General features: G+C 41.9%; 1 protein-coding gene across 5 annotated transcripts in view; it reads left to right on the forward strand.

Moving 5' to 3' along the window:
* Positions 1 to 225: 225 nt before the first annotated feature.
* The window catches only part of znf800b (zinc finger protein 800b), a 43904-nt gene continuing 27779 nt past the window's right edge, over positions 226 to 16350 (forward strand). The window contains exons 1-3 of one of the 5 annotated variants that reach the window (XM_051393035.1): positions 226 to 297; positions 11956 to 12066; positions 14141 to 14478. In XM_051393035.1, coding sequence (XP_051248995.1) covers positions 12011 to 12066; positions 14141 to 14478 — 394 coding nt within the window. In that variant the 5' untranslated portion in view covers positions 226 to 297; positions 11956 to 12010. Of the gene's footprint in view, positions 298 to 351; positions 608 to 2136; positions 2329 to 11955; positions 12068 to 14140; positions 14479 to 16350 lie in introns of those variants that run through there. The other 4 variants (XM_051393036.1, XM_051393033.1, XM_051393034.1 and 1 more) reach the window with 4 other exon arrangements.

Raw genomic sequence — 16350 nt, forward strand, 5'->3', positions numbered from 1 at the left:
CCCCCACCCCCCCGGACTGTGTAACACATATAATGGAAGTTAATTTTGGCCACACATCGCTTAGTTCAGTCCTCTAATTGTGACTCTGCTGAATGTGTATGTGTTTTATTTAACTGGTGCTGTATAAAGTATTTTAAAGTTTTATTTGAAGTCTTCAGTTTTTTGGGGAGGGTGTGTCCACTCCTTCTTTACTTTGCGTTTGAGTCGTGGAGTCTTGTGGAGAGCTGTGTGTCCTCAAAAAGGGTTGCGCGTTTTGGGGGACAAATCGGCGCTACAACCGTGGCCTCTGGTTAAAAGGTGGGAAATTATACAACTTTTATTAATTAAAACAGGTCAAGGCGTTCATTTTTATCACAATGTCGCCCTAAAAGTGCCGGCATTTCCAGCTGAAATTGGACGTAGAGGGTGCACCTTTGCGCAGAGGCTGGTTTAATGCTGAGAGGCTCCTCTGGGTGCACAAAGACAGCGGCTCGCAGACGAACTTGTTCAGAGTGAGCCGGGGACGCTGGGAGGCGAAATAAACAATCTCCGGACGAGAAGTAGCCACAGCCGCGCAGTTTTACCTCTTCAAAACACACTATCACACCACCCATCCACCAAATACAAGGTAGGTATTTGTTTTTAATGCGTTTCAGGAGGATTGGAGGGCTGCGGAGCGGGTTAAACCTCCTTCGCTTTGGCTTCCCGAGCATGGTTGTTTTTGCAGAAAATGGCGTCATCGCCCTCTTGTTTCTGCCTGGCCGCGGCGGGGAGAGGAATAGTTTCAGAGTGTTGTAGCAGCCTTCACACGTAGCGTTTCGCTCCTCAAAGAGGAAATCACCTACCGCAATGTGTTTTATTCAATAGTAAATCGTCAAAATACGAGATAGTTCGTGATTTCGCTCGGTAGAAGGACGCGCAAAGATGGAAGGGTCACCGGTCCTGTGCGCCAAGCTGCTTCTTGGAAAAGGTGGCACGGAGCCGCAAAACGCAGCGTTTTACATTCATAATAATGACATCCTCGCCGGCTCTAGGCTAATCCAAATGCCCGAGGATGGTTTAGTGTTATTACCAGGGTGGTGATGGACGTATTTATGGGAGTACTGCACCTTGCCTTTGTGTGTATTTTATTCGGGTTAGCTCGTTTTTACGCCGCACTCCCCTGCCATGCTGCAATCGTTATGAGGGGCCTCTCTTTTACGGCTTGAAAGGTGCATTTTGTACTTGGCTTTCCCTTTGATCAAGTCAAGCTGCCCCTTTGTTGCTCAAAATAGTGGCGTTTTTAGGCTGACAATATAACCGTGTAAAAAGAGATTTTCGGGGATAATGGGGGCGATGCAAATCGTGCCATGAGAACGGCGACTGCCCTGCGCTCTGGTTCGCCGCTCGCCAGACGAGGACTGCCTGAATGAGATAAAAAATAAAAGTCTTTTGGACGAATCACATAGTTTGCACAAAACTGGGGAAGTCCGGCGCTGCGCAATGATTGTGCTGCTGCTTTGCGCAGAGCACAGTGGCAGCTGCTGTAACCGCCGCCACCATTTCGCCGCGATATTTTTTGTGTGTGTTGGCCAACCTTTTGTAAATAGTTGGGGGACTCTTGGATAAAAGAGCACAATAGTATTCATGCGGGCCCTTTATGGCCTGTGAATGCGGTCCTAAGTCCCACTCCGGCTGTCCTGTCTTTCCCCGTCAGCTACGTGCATGCGTCCTAGCACTGGCCACCACACATCCACCATAGCGAGGCCACTCGGTTCCCTGTGTATACGCTCTGCTTGGTTCCTCCTGTGACCAAAAGTCGAGGACTGATCGTGTGCGGACTGTTGTGGTACAGGCCATCACGATCAACTCGAAACAACGACAAAACATCAGTCACGGAGACTGCACATCGCTCGCTCCGTGCACATTTTTATTAAGTTTCCTGAGTTATGCAACCGCATCCCCGTAGAGCGAACTGCTCATCCGCCTTTATTTACTCGTCACCCACCATCGGATGGATATTTCTGTGTGTAATATCTGGAGAATTGGACCAGTCCCTGTGGCGACGACACTGTTTGAGGAAGATATGTCATTTGCAAATCACCCAGTGCCATTTGCGTCACAGCCCGCGGCCTCGCACGCCCATGGGGGGCGATGGAGTTGCAAATGGAGACTGTGTGTGTGTGTGTGTGTGTGTGTGTGCTGACGCTGCCCCAGCTGAAAGGGAACCAATCGACACGGACCCGGGCGGCAACAAACGCCGTGCGCTTCCACTCTCCAGTAGTGCACCGACTTGGGATTGTGTATCAACACGGAAGATCGCGCCGTTTATTCGGGATGGTTAGGTTTCCTTCGCCCTGCCTGGGATGCGTAAGTGGATGCGTACACACACTGGTTAAGACTGCTTTAGGGCTCGACAGGCCAGCCAGAGAGGAGTATATCCGTCCGGTCCTTCCCTCATGGTGCTCGGTGCATGTGGCTATTGTGGAGTCGCTCATGTGTGGATAAATGTCTTTCCACTGGATCGTGATGATATGACCGTATAACCTTTATTAACAGCGCAGAGAATAAAGCTGGATGGTGATTCGGACACTGGATACACACCCGCGTCGATTTCGTTACATCCATAGCGCGCCACGCGTTTCTGGTATGGAGATGAGCAGGGCGTTTTTATCCAGGAATGTTTTATTTGTTGCTGTTGCGCTTTTGGGCACTGCGCATGGTTTCATCCACCAGAGCTCAGAGAACTTATTCACGAGGCAGAAAGTCCTGAAATTGTCAAACTAGGAAGTGTAGATTTAGTCAGCGTGGAAATCTTTCATAGGAGCTTATGCTGCGTGGGAAAGATGTACTTATTGTATCAGTTATACCGGTTGATTGGTAACATGCTGATACCATAACATAACATCTAATGATAGGATCTAATGTGATCAGCGTTAAAATATAGAAGGAAACTTGAAGATAATATATCTAAATATTATCATATGTTAAACTGCAGCAATATGGGAATATTACAATATGTTAAACAATTACAATAGTGCAAATATATAGCATTTGTTTGTGCAAATTGATTAAATTAGTAATATTGTCTGATCTTGTCTAAATCTGTTTTATGGGGCTTAATCTTAAGCTATAAGTTGCATGTAGTTTGTTTAAATGTAGATCACACTGTCCACTTCCTGTGCTCTATTTAAAAGGGCACAGATGCAGTCAGGTAGCATATCAAGTATTGTTACAGGGGCAAGTCAAGAACTAGAGATTGCTACCTGCACCCCGGAAAGATGGTCCCTAAGGTAGAGATTCACCTCAGAAGGCCTGAGTCAGGCAGCCCTGCCACTATGAACTATTTTTATCTGCGATAATTTAAGGTTCCAGGTTCATTCGTGCAACTTTGAATCTGCATGTGGCTGTACATGATCAATTGACTGCAAACTTACTTTGCATTGCATATTGATCAATAACCTGTCTAAGTTCAGATATAGAGATGGTTCTACTGTACATTTGTTGTAAAGTTAATTAATCAGCTCAGATTAGGCCCATCAATATCACCCCGTCTAAAGTCTATAACACAGTACATGAGTAGTAAAGATGGCCAGTCTAACCTTGAAGAGGAATATGAACAGATAACTAGGACATGAGTGTAGATAACAAAGTGGGTTATATGGAACTAAAATAAAATGGAAAGAAAGATTAGCCTGAAGTTGGCAGAATTGCCCCGCATATTCATAATACTTTTATGTTTGTTGTTCCACATGTTATATATTGTTTGCATTCATCCCATTTCCCAGCATTTTGACTGTCTCAGCTGGCCTTCCATCATCTCACGAGATTTGGGTTTATAGCAACCTGAGATTAGTCTTCCCTTATTAGAACAGCAGCCAAAACTGCCTGCCTGTCTTCCCTGATAAAGTTTTCTAGGTATCATTGGTTTTCTACCAGCGTGGATGTTTGTTGAGGGCAACAGTTCAGTGATGTCACTGTATGATTCAGTCAGTTTAATGATGTAGTGCTGCGTCCACTCACTTAGTCACCTCATCAAACTAATGTGCAAGTTAAGTCACTGAGCAAACCCATAAACTTGTAACCTGTCAGTCAGGCAAACAGAGCGACAGACGTTATGATATCCAGTCAGGCAGCCAGTCGGTAAGTAAGTTCAGCTGCAGTAGTTCTACAGTTAGTCCTGATACCTGCAAGCCAGGAAGCTGCAGTCAGATATTTTGAGAGCCCACAAATCAGATAGTAAGTACACCAGTCTAACCTAAACAGTTGTCTTGCTGTGTCAGTGGTGAAGGTGAACGCTGTGAGTTTCCAGCACAGCTCAACCTGTCAACAACTACTTTCTGCCCATTGTGACAGACATGCACCAGTAAGTTGGAGAAGATCTTTTTAGTAGTGCTTTTTGGATATCCCTGGAATTGGTGCTTTTTTTTTGCTTTGCCATTTCATGTTAAAATCACCATATGCAGTGTTTAAATATATACTTATGTGTGATTTTTAGAGACTTGATCTCAAAGATCATAGGCTGTGCATATCCACACCTGGACTGAAAATGCCCATTATGCACCTCCCATGGCTATATTTATTTAAATCTGTGTCCACGTTCGTTTTCCACACTCTGCTGCTGCATCTCTTTATGTTGCTCGTGCTGTGTGCCTGCTTTGATTCTGGACCACACAATGTACTGCGCCGAATTTCCGTTCATATCTGCTGTTTGAAAATCCAGTGGCAAATTTAGCCAAATCCAACCGTTTGGTACCCGCTGTCCTGCCACCAAGTGTGTTCTGGTTTGATTGGGTGATGAAAGTTATCACAGAAAAACAAGTGGAGCTCATTACAGGCCCCTTAAATTTAAGTCTAGTTAACTTTGTTGAGCGATGAAATCTGGAGTGAAACTGAAATTCGCTATCTGGGAGGCAATATTTCTTTAATTTGGTAATATATGAGCGTATGTGTGGACACAACTATGCATATGTGTGTACTTTGTCCGTGTGTGTCTGTGCCCCTCTCAGGTATTTCCCCATTTGCAACTAAATCTGTGCAGGGAATGGTTGGCCGAAGTGATTTATGTTGGGAGTTTTCCGAATGAAGCATCACATGTTTATGGGCACATGTTCATTAATGTTGTCACACAGGACATTACAGCCACTGGCAGTAAGATTAGACAAGCACAGGGGAACTCTGTCAGTAGGCCACATCATAGTTCCCATCCTATTTTGTGGTCAGGTTGTATTTCTGGTGTCTGCCAGCAGTCAGCATCATGTCAGTTAGTGTGGAGTCCCTCCATTAGGAGGAAGTCCTGTCAGACCGCCTCCACACAGCCATCGGAAATAAGAGAAGGCAGTGGTAGTTGCAGGCAAACATCTGATGGCTCTAGAACCACACACACACAGTTAAACACATACATAACATACATTATATACGTGCACGCTCTTACATGATAAATTATGACAGGCTGAAGTTTCTTTATCGTGTAGAAATCAGAGAAGCTTAGGCATCACAGAAGAGAAAGTTCTGCTCTTCTGACATGGATTTACCTCCTTTGTTGCTTCTGTGAGGCCAAATGAGGATTTTCCTCCTAAAATAAGAGATGTTCCCAAAAGGGAAATGCTTTGACAAATTGATTTCTGGCTGGTATAAACAAAATTCACTATGGATTATCACTGGAGATGGAACATATTTGCTTGTAAAGTATGTAACGTTGGAGAAGATATCATGAGGTGTATTTGTGTAATATTATGCAAAGGCTGCAGCAAAGGTTAGTGTGTGAAAATAAAGTTTTAAATGTGTCAGGACCATTGAAGTTTTACATACTTTACAAATTATAGATTATGTTAGATGGCTACTGATGGAGTGAGTCCTGAAGATGTGTCAGTTACAAGGTAGTGGTGGATTTGTTCAGGGTTATAACTGTATAGCAGAGGAGGAGTTTATGTCCAATTTCTTAGCCAAAAAGTGATAAGTTCTTAGGATTGTCAGTCTCAGAAGAACCTCAGGCATTACGGTCACATCTTGCCCATTCATTTGGCAACAGAGGCTCATATTATTTATCTTTTTCTGCAGTATTAGCCTTTTTTTTCCAGCATTACCCAGATCATCAACAGTTGTTTATCAAGTACTGCTCTAAGGAGGAAGGAAGAAAACGCTGTTTTCAAATCAGTTTTTTTCCCCTCATTGATCTTTTTAAATTAGTCTTTCAGTTTGTGTAGTGCAGGCAATCATTTTATTTCTCACATTTCCACAGCACATCATGGGATGTGCTGTTTCTTAAAATGAAAGGTCGGGACACCAATGAACACTCTTTTCCAAAGATTTACCACCACAACAATAGTAAGTTTAACTTTAACTCTAATACAGAATAGTTTGACATTTTCAAAGAAATAGAATAAAACATATCTGTCAACATTACAATTGGGATTCTGGACCATGGCTGCCAACAACCACTTTGAGCCCAGGACATTTTTTACTCTCATTACCTGAGTCAGAACAGGAGTCACTGCTTCACAACCACGTCTGTTGCCACGGAAACGGGAGAGTCCCTCGTGTTTGTGTGTGCAAGTGTTATTGGCACGTGTGTGACGGGATGTGTTTGTTTTAGACCTTTTTGTAGTACATAAAGCCTCTTCAGAAGTGAGTGGAGAGAGTGTTGTATACGCTCTCGGACGGTTGTCCACACTGGGCCTTTTAAGCCTCGGTCAGCTCGGCAGACGGCTGCCTGTCAGGTATTTATGAAACACTCCTCAACAAAGTAATTAAGCTGCTGCCGGTCTTCAGTTGGGATGCGCAACCTTCTTCTTGGTGCCATGGCACACTCAAATGAGGCTCAGAATCCCAAGACAAACCGATCTGTTGATTACCATATAAAATGGTACTGTAGATGTGAATGAAGGCAGTGAATTAGTGTTTGTTTCTGAGAACCAGTGCAAGAACCACTTGTATAAACAGCTGTGTTCTTAAATGGCACATACAAGTGATTTGAGAGAATTTGTGACATTCACCAGTTTTCTTTTAGATATGAACAAAATTCCAGTGATCCAGACCCGTCGTACAAGTCAAGTACAGGCTTGTACAACATGTCCGAAACTAATATCCTATTCTTTATATCATCACTGCAGCTTTCCAATTTACTCACTTTTTAGATGTAATATTTTTTTTTAGTGCCATATTTTGGCAGAGCAGCTTATAAAAACATTGCACAAGTTGAGGAACATTCCCTCCAGTATCATCCTCTGTTGCACCCGACAGTGTAAATTACCTGCTGTTTGCTATAATATTATTTCATCTAATATCTCTGTGATTGTCACATGCCACCTTTCATATTATTCATGGACCATTATGCTTTAGAAAGCTGTTAACAAAACTTCTTGTAGCCTGAACAATTCCCTCTTTATGTCTGTATAGCGCTGCTCTAATGACACATTGTTTTGCTTTAGTATTCATTATTTCTAATTACAGTAAATAGGAAGTGTTCTGAAAAACAAAGTGGTTTCTGACAGCCGGACTTGAAGCTCAGCAGTGTGAAAGGTCTTCTTACTGTTAGTTAGTTGTTGTTAGTGACTCTTTAGTAATATTTTTGTTGCTAATGTTAATGATCAAATCTCACAACACACATCTACTCATGAAAAGGTGACAATCATCAGGCTGAAATGAACAACTTATGGCTGGGGACATGAAAAGAAAAGTTCCAGTTGAGAGAAAACTTAAAACTACTATAACTCTACTCTTTTTCTACATGGTATTCCGTGTTTTTTCCGCACAGAAAATTGATCAGGAATCTGTAAGCGAAACATGTCCAATAAGCAGAATTGATAATGTTATTGGTATCATTAGAATCTTATCAATTCCCATCCCTACTATGGCTCATTTGGTGAATGAACAGGAATAGGAATATGTTCTTGCACGAGGCCCATTCTGTAAAAGCTCAGTTTTACCGTGATGCTCCCTAATGCACAGATGTCAAGCTGAATAGGAGTAAGCAGGTATCCTATATATTTTTTCTGTACCTGCTTACTTGTCTTCAGGTTGACAGGGTGCTTGAGAGTTTCCCAGAATGCATGGGGGGAAATGCTGACCCTCAACAGGTCATCAGAGGCTACAGATAGCTAACAAGCTAACACATAATAGAGCAGCATTCCTATTATAGTTAATGGCTAGTGTTAATCTCCCTCCCTGATATAAATAGAACCTGGAAAGGTGCATAATGCATTAATATGCCTCTAAATTTTGCTAGAATATAAATAATTTTCTATCTAATAGCTCTGTTTGAAATTAATTGTGTCTTCATTACAGTTAAACCTCAACAAGGCAAACCTGTGCTCAGAAATGGTTCAGTAATGAAGTCCCCAAATCATAGTCCACCTATAGCATATCTCCCACGCTTTCACCATGTACACATAATTTGATGCAACTGTGCACTGTTTGTAGTGCGAGGTGTCGGCTCCTGCTGAAGCCTGTGTAGGATACACAGTGTATAGCAGCCAAATTAGCACAGAATATCTACTAAATTAATGTAGTGTGATACACGTTAACAGCAACTTTCATTACCCACATTTGTTTGGGACTGGTACTGCATTCCACTCCTGACAGACTGACATTCCCCTGTCTACTCCCTTCAAATGAGCCTCAACTCCAGTTGTGTTTATCTGTTATGTAACAGCTACACCACTGCAGGTAGCCTCTCCTGTCCTGATATCGCACAGTTCTTAATTAATTGGTCCATCCCCACTACTAGACGCAGATTGTTTCATGTGTCCGGCCTGAATTTGAAAGATAATGCATGGTTGTTACAGAGGTTTGGAAGTCTGGAAAAGCTGTTTAAAGTCTGATTGTAACCCTGACACCTCTAAACAGTGTGCACAGGTCAGACACATCACCATGGAGTCTGTCTGTTTTCTGACTGCAATCTGGGAAAATCTTATGATCTGTAGTTAGAGCTAGTCACCCATGGGAAACAGCTAATAGTGTATTTGACAGTGGTCTACATATGCCTGTGTGTTTTCATATTCATCCAAGATTTTAAAAAATCTGCGTTCCTGAACATCACTGCTAATATTATTAGGCATAAATATTGCTGTTTCAACTTGATAGACATAATGCATTTTGTATGTAGTTGTAAATTCTCAATGTTGTCAGTAGTAACTGTCGACCATGAAGTATAATGATCTACCTCATGACTAAATATCATGTTGAACTCTGACTACAACCGTCAGATCCAGTCATTAGAGTGTGTATTGAAAACTCGGGATTTAAATGTAGTAACCATGTCTTCTTCCCATTCAACTTTAAGCAATGTCTAGTCCTTCAAGTGACTTTACTGAAACAGATGTGTGACCCATGGTTTGGTCCTGATTCACTGCTTACAAAACACAGGTGCAGAAGTGTTTTTTGTTTTTAATTCCATGCAAAAACTCTTCTTAATCACAGGGATCCCTCTGAAGGACCATACCTGCATGATAACATGATTTACACAGCTGCTACCCTACAAAGTATTTCATTTCCCATTACGAGGCCATAAGAGCAATCTGACCTTTGCCTTTTCATGTACACAGTGGCTTCATGTTGACATTGTTCTGGCAGATAATTAAGTTCGTGAAGTTGTATAGTTGTTGTTTTGAATTGTAATCATCTCACTTGCTCCTTGTTGCCGGAGCTACTTTAATCACTAGGCAGAACTCCATATGTGTGCATGCCTTAGTGAAACAGTATAGCGAAATCACACCCTTTGTATTAAGACATACGTTGTGTTGGGGCAACCCCTCTGTGGCCCCTTGTGTGTGTCGCTCAGTGTCATGCTTTTTGGAGACCTCACCAGACTACAAAACTTTTCAACTGGAAAAACATTTCCGGTCCAAGCTTTGTCTCCCTCTGCTGGAGTTTCAGTGGAAAAACAAATCTGCCCAAGCTGTGTATGGCTGTGCATGTAATGATGACACAGGCTGTATCATGGAAGCATCTGAGGGCCGCACCACACTTACCTTTCCCTGTCATGTAACTTCTCTGTAGGTGTTAAAGGCTTCAAATTTCTCTCCATTTCCTTCCCCATAGTTATACAGCGCAAGCATTATTTTTAGCTATCAGTCCATGTATTTACTACTTTTGGATAGTTTACCATAAAATCACAGAATTAACTAATGTATGTTGACCCCAGGCTTAGAAGAGATGTGATTTTATTCAGAGAAAAATACTTTTCCTTTTTCATATTCTGCTCAGTTGGTTGGTGTTTTGCTGCCTGCCTGTTACAATTTTCCATAAGTCTGTGACACCAGTGTCCCAGACTGCATTAAGCACCTGTCAGTTGCAGCCCATCTCATTAGCCCACCATTTGACTCATGGAACATTTAAAGCTTATCCGCTAATTTTGACGTCCAGAGTTATCCGTTGCTTGGCTACACTTGGTGACAGCTAATGCTGGACTGTTGCTATTAGGTATGAGAAAGGATAACAAATTAGTAAGCAAATGAGGCTGTTCAGTATGCCACAGTGCAGCTAATGCATATTTTGAACCAGTGGAATTCAGCACTAGTGTGGTGTCAGGTGCATGTGGCTGTTTTAACGTAGACCGCCACTAGAGGGCAACATATGCAACAACACATGTTATTTCACCATTGATGCTGTCATATAAATAAAATATAATGAAATAAAGCACACGTGTTTTAGTTGAAGCTCTCGTCAACCTTAATAAGTGGAGTTTTATTTGTGTACTTCATATATGTGTGTGTATATATACACTGAACAAAATTATAAACGCAACACTTTTGTTTTTGCCCCCATTCATCATGAGCTGAAGTCAAACATTTGCGAGTGGCCTTTTATTGTGGCCAGCCTAAGGCACACCTGTGCAATACCCATACTGTCTGATCAGCATCTTGATATGCCACACCTGTGAGGTGGATGGATTATCTCGGCAAAGGAGGAGTGCTCACTAACACAGATTTTGACAGATTTGTGAACAATATTTGAGAGAAATAGGCCTTTTGTGTACATAGAGAAAGTCTTAGATCTTTGAGTTCAGCTCACGATGAATGGGGGCAAAAACAAAAGTGTTGCGTTTATAATTTTGTTCAGTGTATGTATGTTGACTACAGCAGTAGTTATTTGCATAAAATTACTTGTTATAAAATGTTTTATAATGCAGAGCCACACATATATATGCAGTAACAGTGTTCCTGACACTGTAAGGTACTCTGTGGAAACCATATAACCATTAGCATACGCTATGTTAGGAATGCCAATGTACTCATTTTAAATGCATACAGGGGTAGTGTTACTCATACAGACTAATGCTGCAGGTAACATGGGTTTAATTGAGCAGCCAAATTAGCATTGTGGGAAACCATTACTGTGACCTTAAAATATTCAATTCTGTTTTATATTTAGATCCTGTTTGTCGCTTGGTAGTTTCTAAGCACTCTACAGCCAGTAAACACACACAGCCATTATGTTGACTGTGTGTTTTCAAATGCATTAAACATGCTTTCACAAGAAATCTCTGCACTGAAATGTGTTGTGGGTGTACAGTTTGGCAACAGAAGTCGATTTTTGTTGTTTATTCTAGTGATAAATATTATTTGCCAACTTTAATTAATTTGATCTTTTTAAATAAAGAAGGATCTGGTTGGTCTATTTGTGGATGTCAGAATATAATAGTCTAAAAACAGAAAATGATAACATATGTATGGTAAGCACTGTATTTTAATTGCATTGTGATAGTTAAGAGTATAGTGGTAAGAAAATGAACACATATCTGTTAGCATTTCCATTGCATTGTCCTCTTTTCCTCAAATGTTTAAGTATAATGATGCACCAGGCGGTAGTGCAGCAATATGTAATGTATACTTAATAACAGTTCTTAGCAAAAGTTTAGTTTTTGCAGGTAACAGGTGGCTATTAGGTGTGAATCAATGTAAATAAACATGAAGACAGTGCTAGGATGAGACATGAGAAGCGTCTGTAATTTCTTATGCTCAGCCTTTCCTTGGCTCATGTGGAGTGTTGTTGCAGGTTACAGGTGTGTGCTGGTTGTGAACGTGTGGTGCCACAGGCCAGTCTTGGCAGCATGGTGAAGGCCCAGAAGTCTACTGGGAGGAAGAGCTCTCACTGTCACCGCAGACAGGTACTGGAAAAAAAAAAAAGACAGCAATGTGTAGATGTTATTGTCAAGCCTCACACCTTTCACTGTCAGATTGTAGAAAACAGACTTCTTTAAAGTTAAGACCCAGCCAGACCCCCACAACTATCATGTAATGGTCAAATTTTACTGTGTGTGTCAGTGGAGAAGAATTAATTTGATGCTTAGCTGTTGAGTATACAGTATAGGCCACTTAACACATTGTAAATTAGTGCAAAGGCACCTTCTGAATGTCTTTATCCTAGTTTACCAGACACACGTTACTCTCTATTAGCATATGTAACAGCCAAACTTTACACACTTTTATCACAATAGGTGCTCAGTTTCCTGGAAACAGATTAAATGTAGTCCAGGTTTGTTTTATTCTAGAACTAGACCTAATCCCAGCCCTGTCTTATGCCTGTGTGTTTGTTTCTTTATTTATTCATGTCTAACACTTTTTGTTGTGCACTGGGAAATTACAGCATGCCCTTTTATTTCATAGCCTTTACCTCCATGAGGGACATACAGTTTGTGCTCAGACACCAGGCAATACAATGAAACACATTTATTGCGATAAATTCACTTATTCATATTCTAGGAAGCACCACAGAGACAGCAGTTGCTCATTTAATGCGAGCGCTTTGTTCAGAAATGATCTTCATTACAGTCTGGGATCATGATAAACTAACAGAGAGGATCGTATCATATTTTGATGTAAGGAATATTCCTATTTTTATCAATATGGGAAATAAATCATGTTCAGTAATCAGTCATAAACATTATAATCCACTCTCTGTATTCCAGTTAGTAGTTTTATTTAACAGTAAGTGACTAGTCCACCTACTCCAAACAGTCGCCTTTCATATATTCATATGCTACCTAAATGGTGGGGCTCCCTGGTGTTTCTTTACCTGGCCAGTGGGCAGTCAAGATGGTGATGTTTTATTTTCTTGCCATAGAAGTTTTAGATTTTGATGAAATAGGTTCGTTTTTTTCCCTCCATCTCTTCACACTCACACATTGATTGTGTTCATTGGCAAGGAGTTAAGTGCATTGTACTGCACATATGGCTCCACTGAGCATGTGTAACATACTGTTGAGCTATTATGTGGTCATTTGGTTATGCCGTGGTATTCACTGTGTGTGTGTGTGTGTGTGTGTGTGTGTGTGTGTGTGTGTGTGTGTGTGTGTGTGTGTGTGTGTGTGTGTGTGTGTGTGTGTGTGTGTACTGGTGACATGGTGTCCAAGTGGCCCACTTGTCCTGTGGTGATGTTCTGTAATGTGCCTGAACGGTGGGAGTCATTTATCCCTCTTCAAGGGCAGCGGGGACACAAGGAGTGAGAGAGACCGACACAGACAGAGAGAGAAAATGAGGATAAATTGGTGGGTGGGAGAGGAGAAGAGATTGGGGACTTAAAAAGAGAAAGGAGGTCTGGTCAAGAGACACAGCTACACACACAGAGAGAGATGTATGTGTGCACACTGATGGGTTGGTGTGGAGTCACTTATCTGCTGAAGGGTTGCTGTGTGCGACAAGGTTAATGTCCACCTACAAAATCTCTGGACACTTCTGGAGACATGACAGCCACAGACAAACACACAAAACACACACACACACACACATACACACATACACACACATACATACTCCACCGCCATGATCATGTTTAATTTACAAGATTGCGCGTGTGTGTGTGTGTGTGTGTGTGAGAGAGAGAGAGAGAGAGAGAGGGGGGGGGGTAACACTTTCCTTGTTTGTTCCCTATAGTCTGACCCTTAAACTTAACAATGCAGGGTAGATGCTGGCGAAATCTGAAATCAAGATACGTGTGATAGTATATTGATTGTTAGTGTATTTTAGTGTAAGTCATTATGTATAAAATTTGAACATTTCTGACGTTGGTGCCATCCAGTGGTAGTATGAAGAAAGACACTGAGATTATTGGACTGAAAGCAACACACAGACTGCACCATTTTTCATATTTTTTACTTTTACATTTACACACTGTGGCTTCACTTACTCATTTTATATTTGTCATTTTTCTGTTGCTCATGTTTTTCTGGTTTTCTGGTTTTGGTCCCCCAGAGCGGTGGTCAGGCGGAGATGGAGGAAGGCCAGCTCCAGTCAGACACCCAGCCTCCACCGCAGGAAGCAACCCCAGAAGGAGACCAGCCCTGTGATCAAGCCCAACTCCAGACCCCTGCTTCAGCTGAGGCACCGTCGGGGGACTTGGACCCGGAGGAATCTCCGATAGACGTCCAGGAAAAGGACGACTCTTCTGCCCAGGCCAAGCCTCTGTGGAAGCCCATTCCCCCTCTGCTGCCTGAAAACCAAACTGAGACCAGGGACCAGAGCTGCCAGACTGAGGAGCGGCTTCAGCAGACCAGCGCCGGCAGCCATGGTCACAATACAGGTGGGTTAGGTTTTCTTCCCTCTGCACTTTCTGCTGCTTTGATTCATCCACCCCCAGGCTACAACTGTCTGTCAGCCTGTGTAGCTTCACTGCCAGAGCATCGCAGTGTGGCTGGCTGTGTAAATAGAATCAAATGGTGTGTCCTCGCAGGAAAAAAAAATAGAAACCGATAGAAGCCTGTTACAATTCTGAAAGGGGGGTGAGAACTGCATGTTGTTCTAGGTTAACTAAATCTAGCTGCTGGGTGCTAATCACAGTTTCAAATTAGGCTACAAATGATGCTTAAAGTTCTCACAGTTTCTCTCTGTTATCCCTAAACATTACAATATCAGTCCAGAATCCCCCAGCCAGAGGAATTAGCTAAATAACAAAATGAACACTAAAACAACATAAACATGGCTTCCTTACAGCTTCAGAGTTTGAAGTTGGGTTACAGACAGTCGATAACCTTATCGATCCATCGTTGAGCTTGAATCTTCGTTACTACCCTGTTATTAGCCCATGTTACTCCATAGCAGTACACTCAGCTCTTCTGTCCTATGCGGCTCCGGGCTGATGTAGAGATTTTTGCTGGTTATTTGACATTGTGTTAATTAGTTTGGAGCTGAGTAAATGTTCAGTAAGTTAAGCCCTGCAGTCTCCAGTCCAAGCTGAAGTTGAAGGTGTTTTGACTTCCTGACTTATGTGTTTAACCATCCAATTATTAAAACAGAACTACATTTCTTGAAGTAAAATATATTTGAATATTATTTTCATACATAATGAATGTTACTTCTAACAAAATAGCTTACATCAATATATATTATGTCTGCATGTTGTGCCTCCTGACCCCAAATAACAGATTAAGAAGCTTTTTTTCCTAATTAAAGTAACAATAGCGATTGTCCGAGCAGTGAGAATTTGGTTGGACGACAGCATATAGACCAAACAACCGACCAACCGACCAGAAGGCGTCAGCCCTAGTTTACTCTCACTATGTAAGCTGTGGAGGGCATTAAAGGAACAGACACAGGCCATTAACTGAGTAGGAAATTGGTCCAAACAAACGGTAAAACCTAAACCTACCTTTTAAAATAGGATTAAAACTTTATACATGCTGACATGTTTGTTTGTTTCCTTCCTCCCTTTTGGCTTGGCTGCCCACAATCCTCTCTTCTTTTCTGTCACCTTAGCTTTCCTCCTTCCATCAATGCTTTTTGAACCGAGGTAGATGTCTTGATTCAGATGTAAATCCTGCTACTGTGAGTTAATTTCTAGCTGTGCTGGTAGAGTTTCCCCACTCATAGTAAAAGGAAGCTGTTTACTTCGACAGACGTTTCTGATTGGTTGATCTTTGACCCTCTTGCAGAGGGGGGTGTGGAGGTCAGCGGGTCACTGACCCGCCCTGCTGGGATTATATAGCAGCTTGCCTAAGAGAGGTGTGGGGGGATGGGGAAGAGGAAAACACATTCTGTCACACATTAATACATAATCTCCATCTCTCTCTCCCGCTCACACAGTTGTCATTCACATTTCTAGCTCTTTCTGTCGGCATCTTTCAGGGTGTGTCAGCCTGTCTGCTGGTCTTTTTGTATTATGTCTGTCTCACGTTCACCAACACACCCACATACACGTTGCCATGTTGCACTCTTACCCTGTAGTATTGGTTTATGTGCTTGTTTATGTGCATTCAAGCAAGAGTCTCCACTTGTAGTCTTGTTGTCTGATCACAAGTAACATAATCACGGCTAGAACAAAACTCTGTCTGGTTAAATAGCAGAATATGTTATTTTCATTTAATTCACATTTAATATATATGTTGCCATGAATTAACAAAACCCAGCATTGTCCTCTGATTGACAGTAGTGCATCTTGACTAAACATAAATAGTGC

This window comes from Dicentrarchus labrax, unplaced genomic scaffold, assembly GCF_905237075.1.
Source record: "Dicentrarchus labrax unplaced genomic scaffold, dlabrax2021, whole genome shotgun sequence".
Classification (NCBI taxonomy): Eukaryota; Metazoa; Chordata; class Actinopteri; family Moronidae; genus Dicentrarchus; species Dicentrarchus labrax.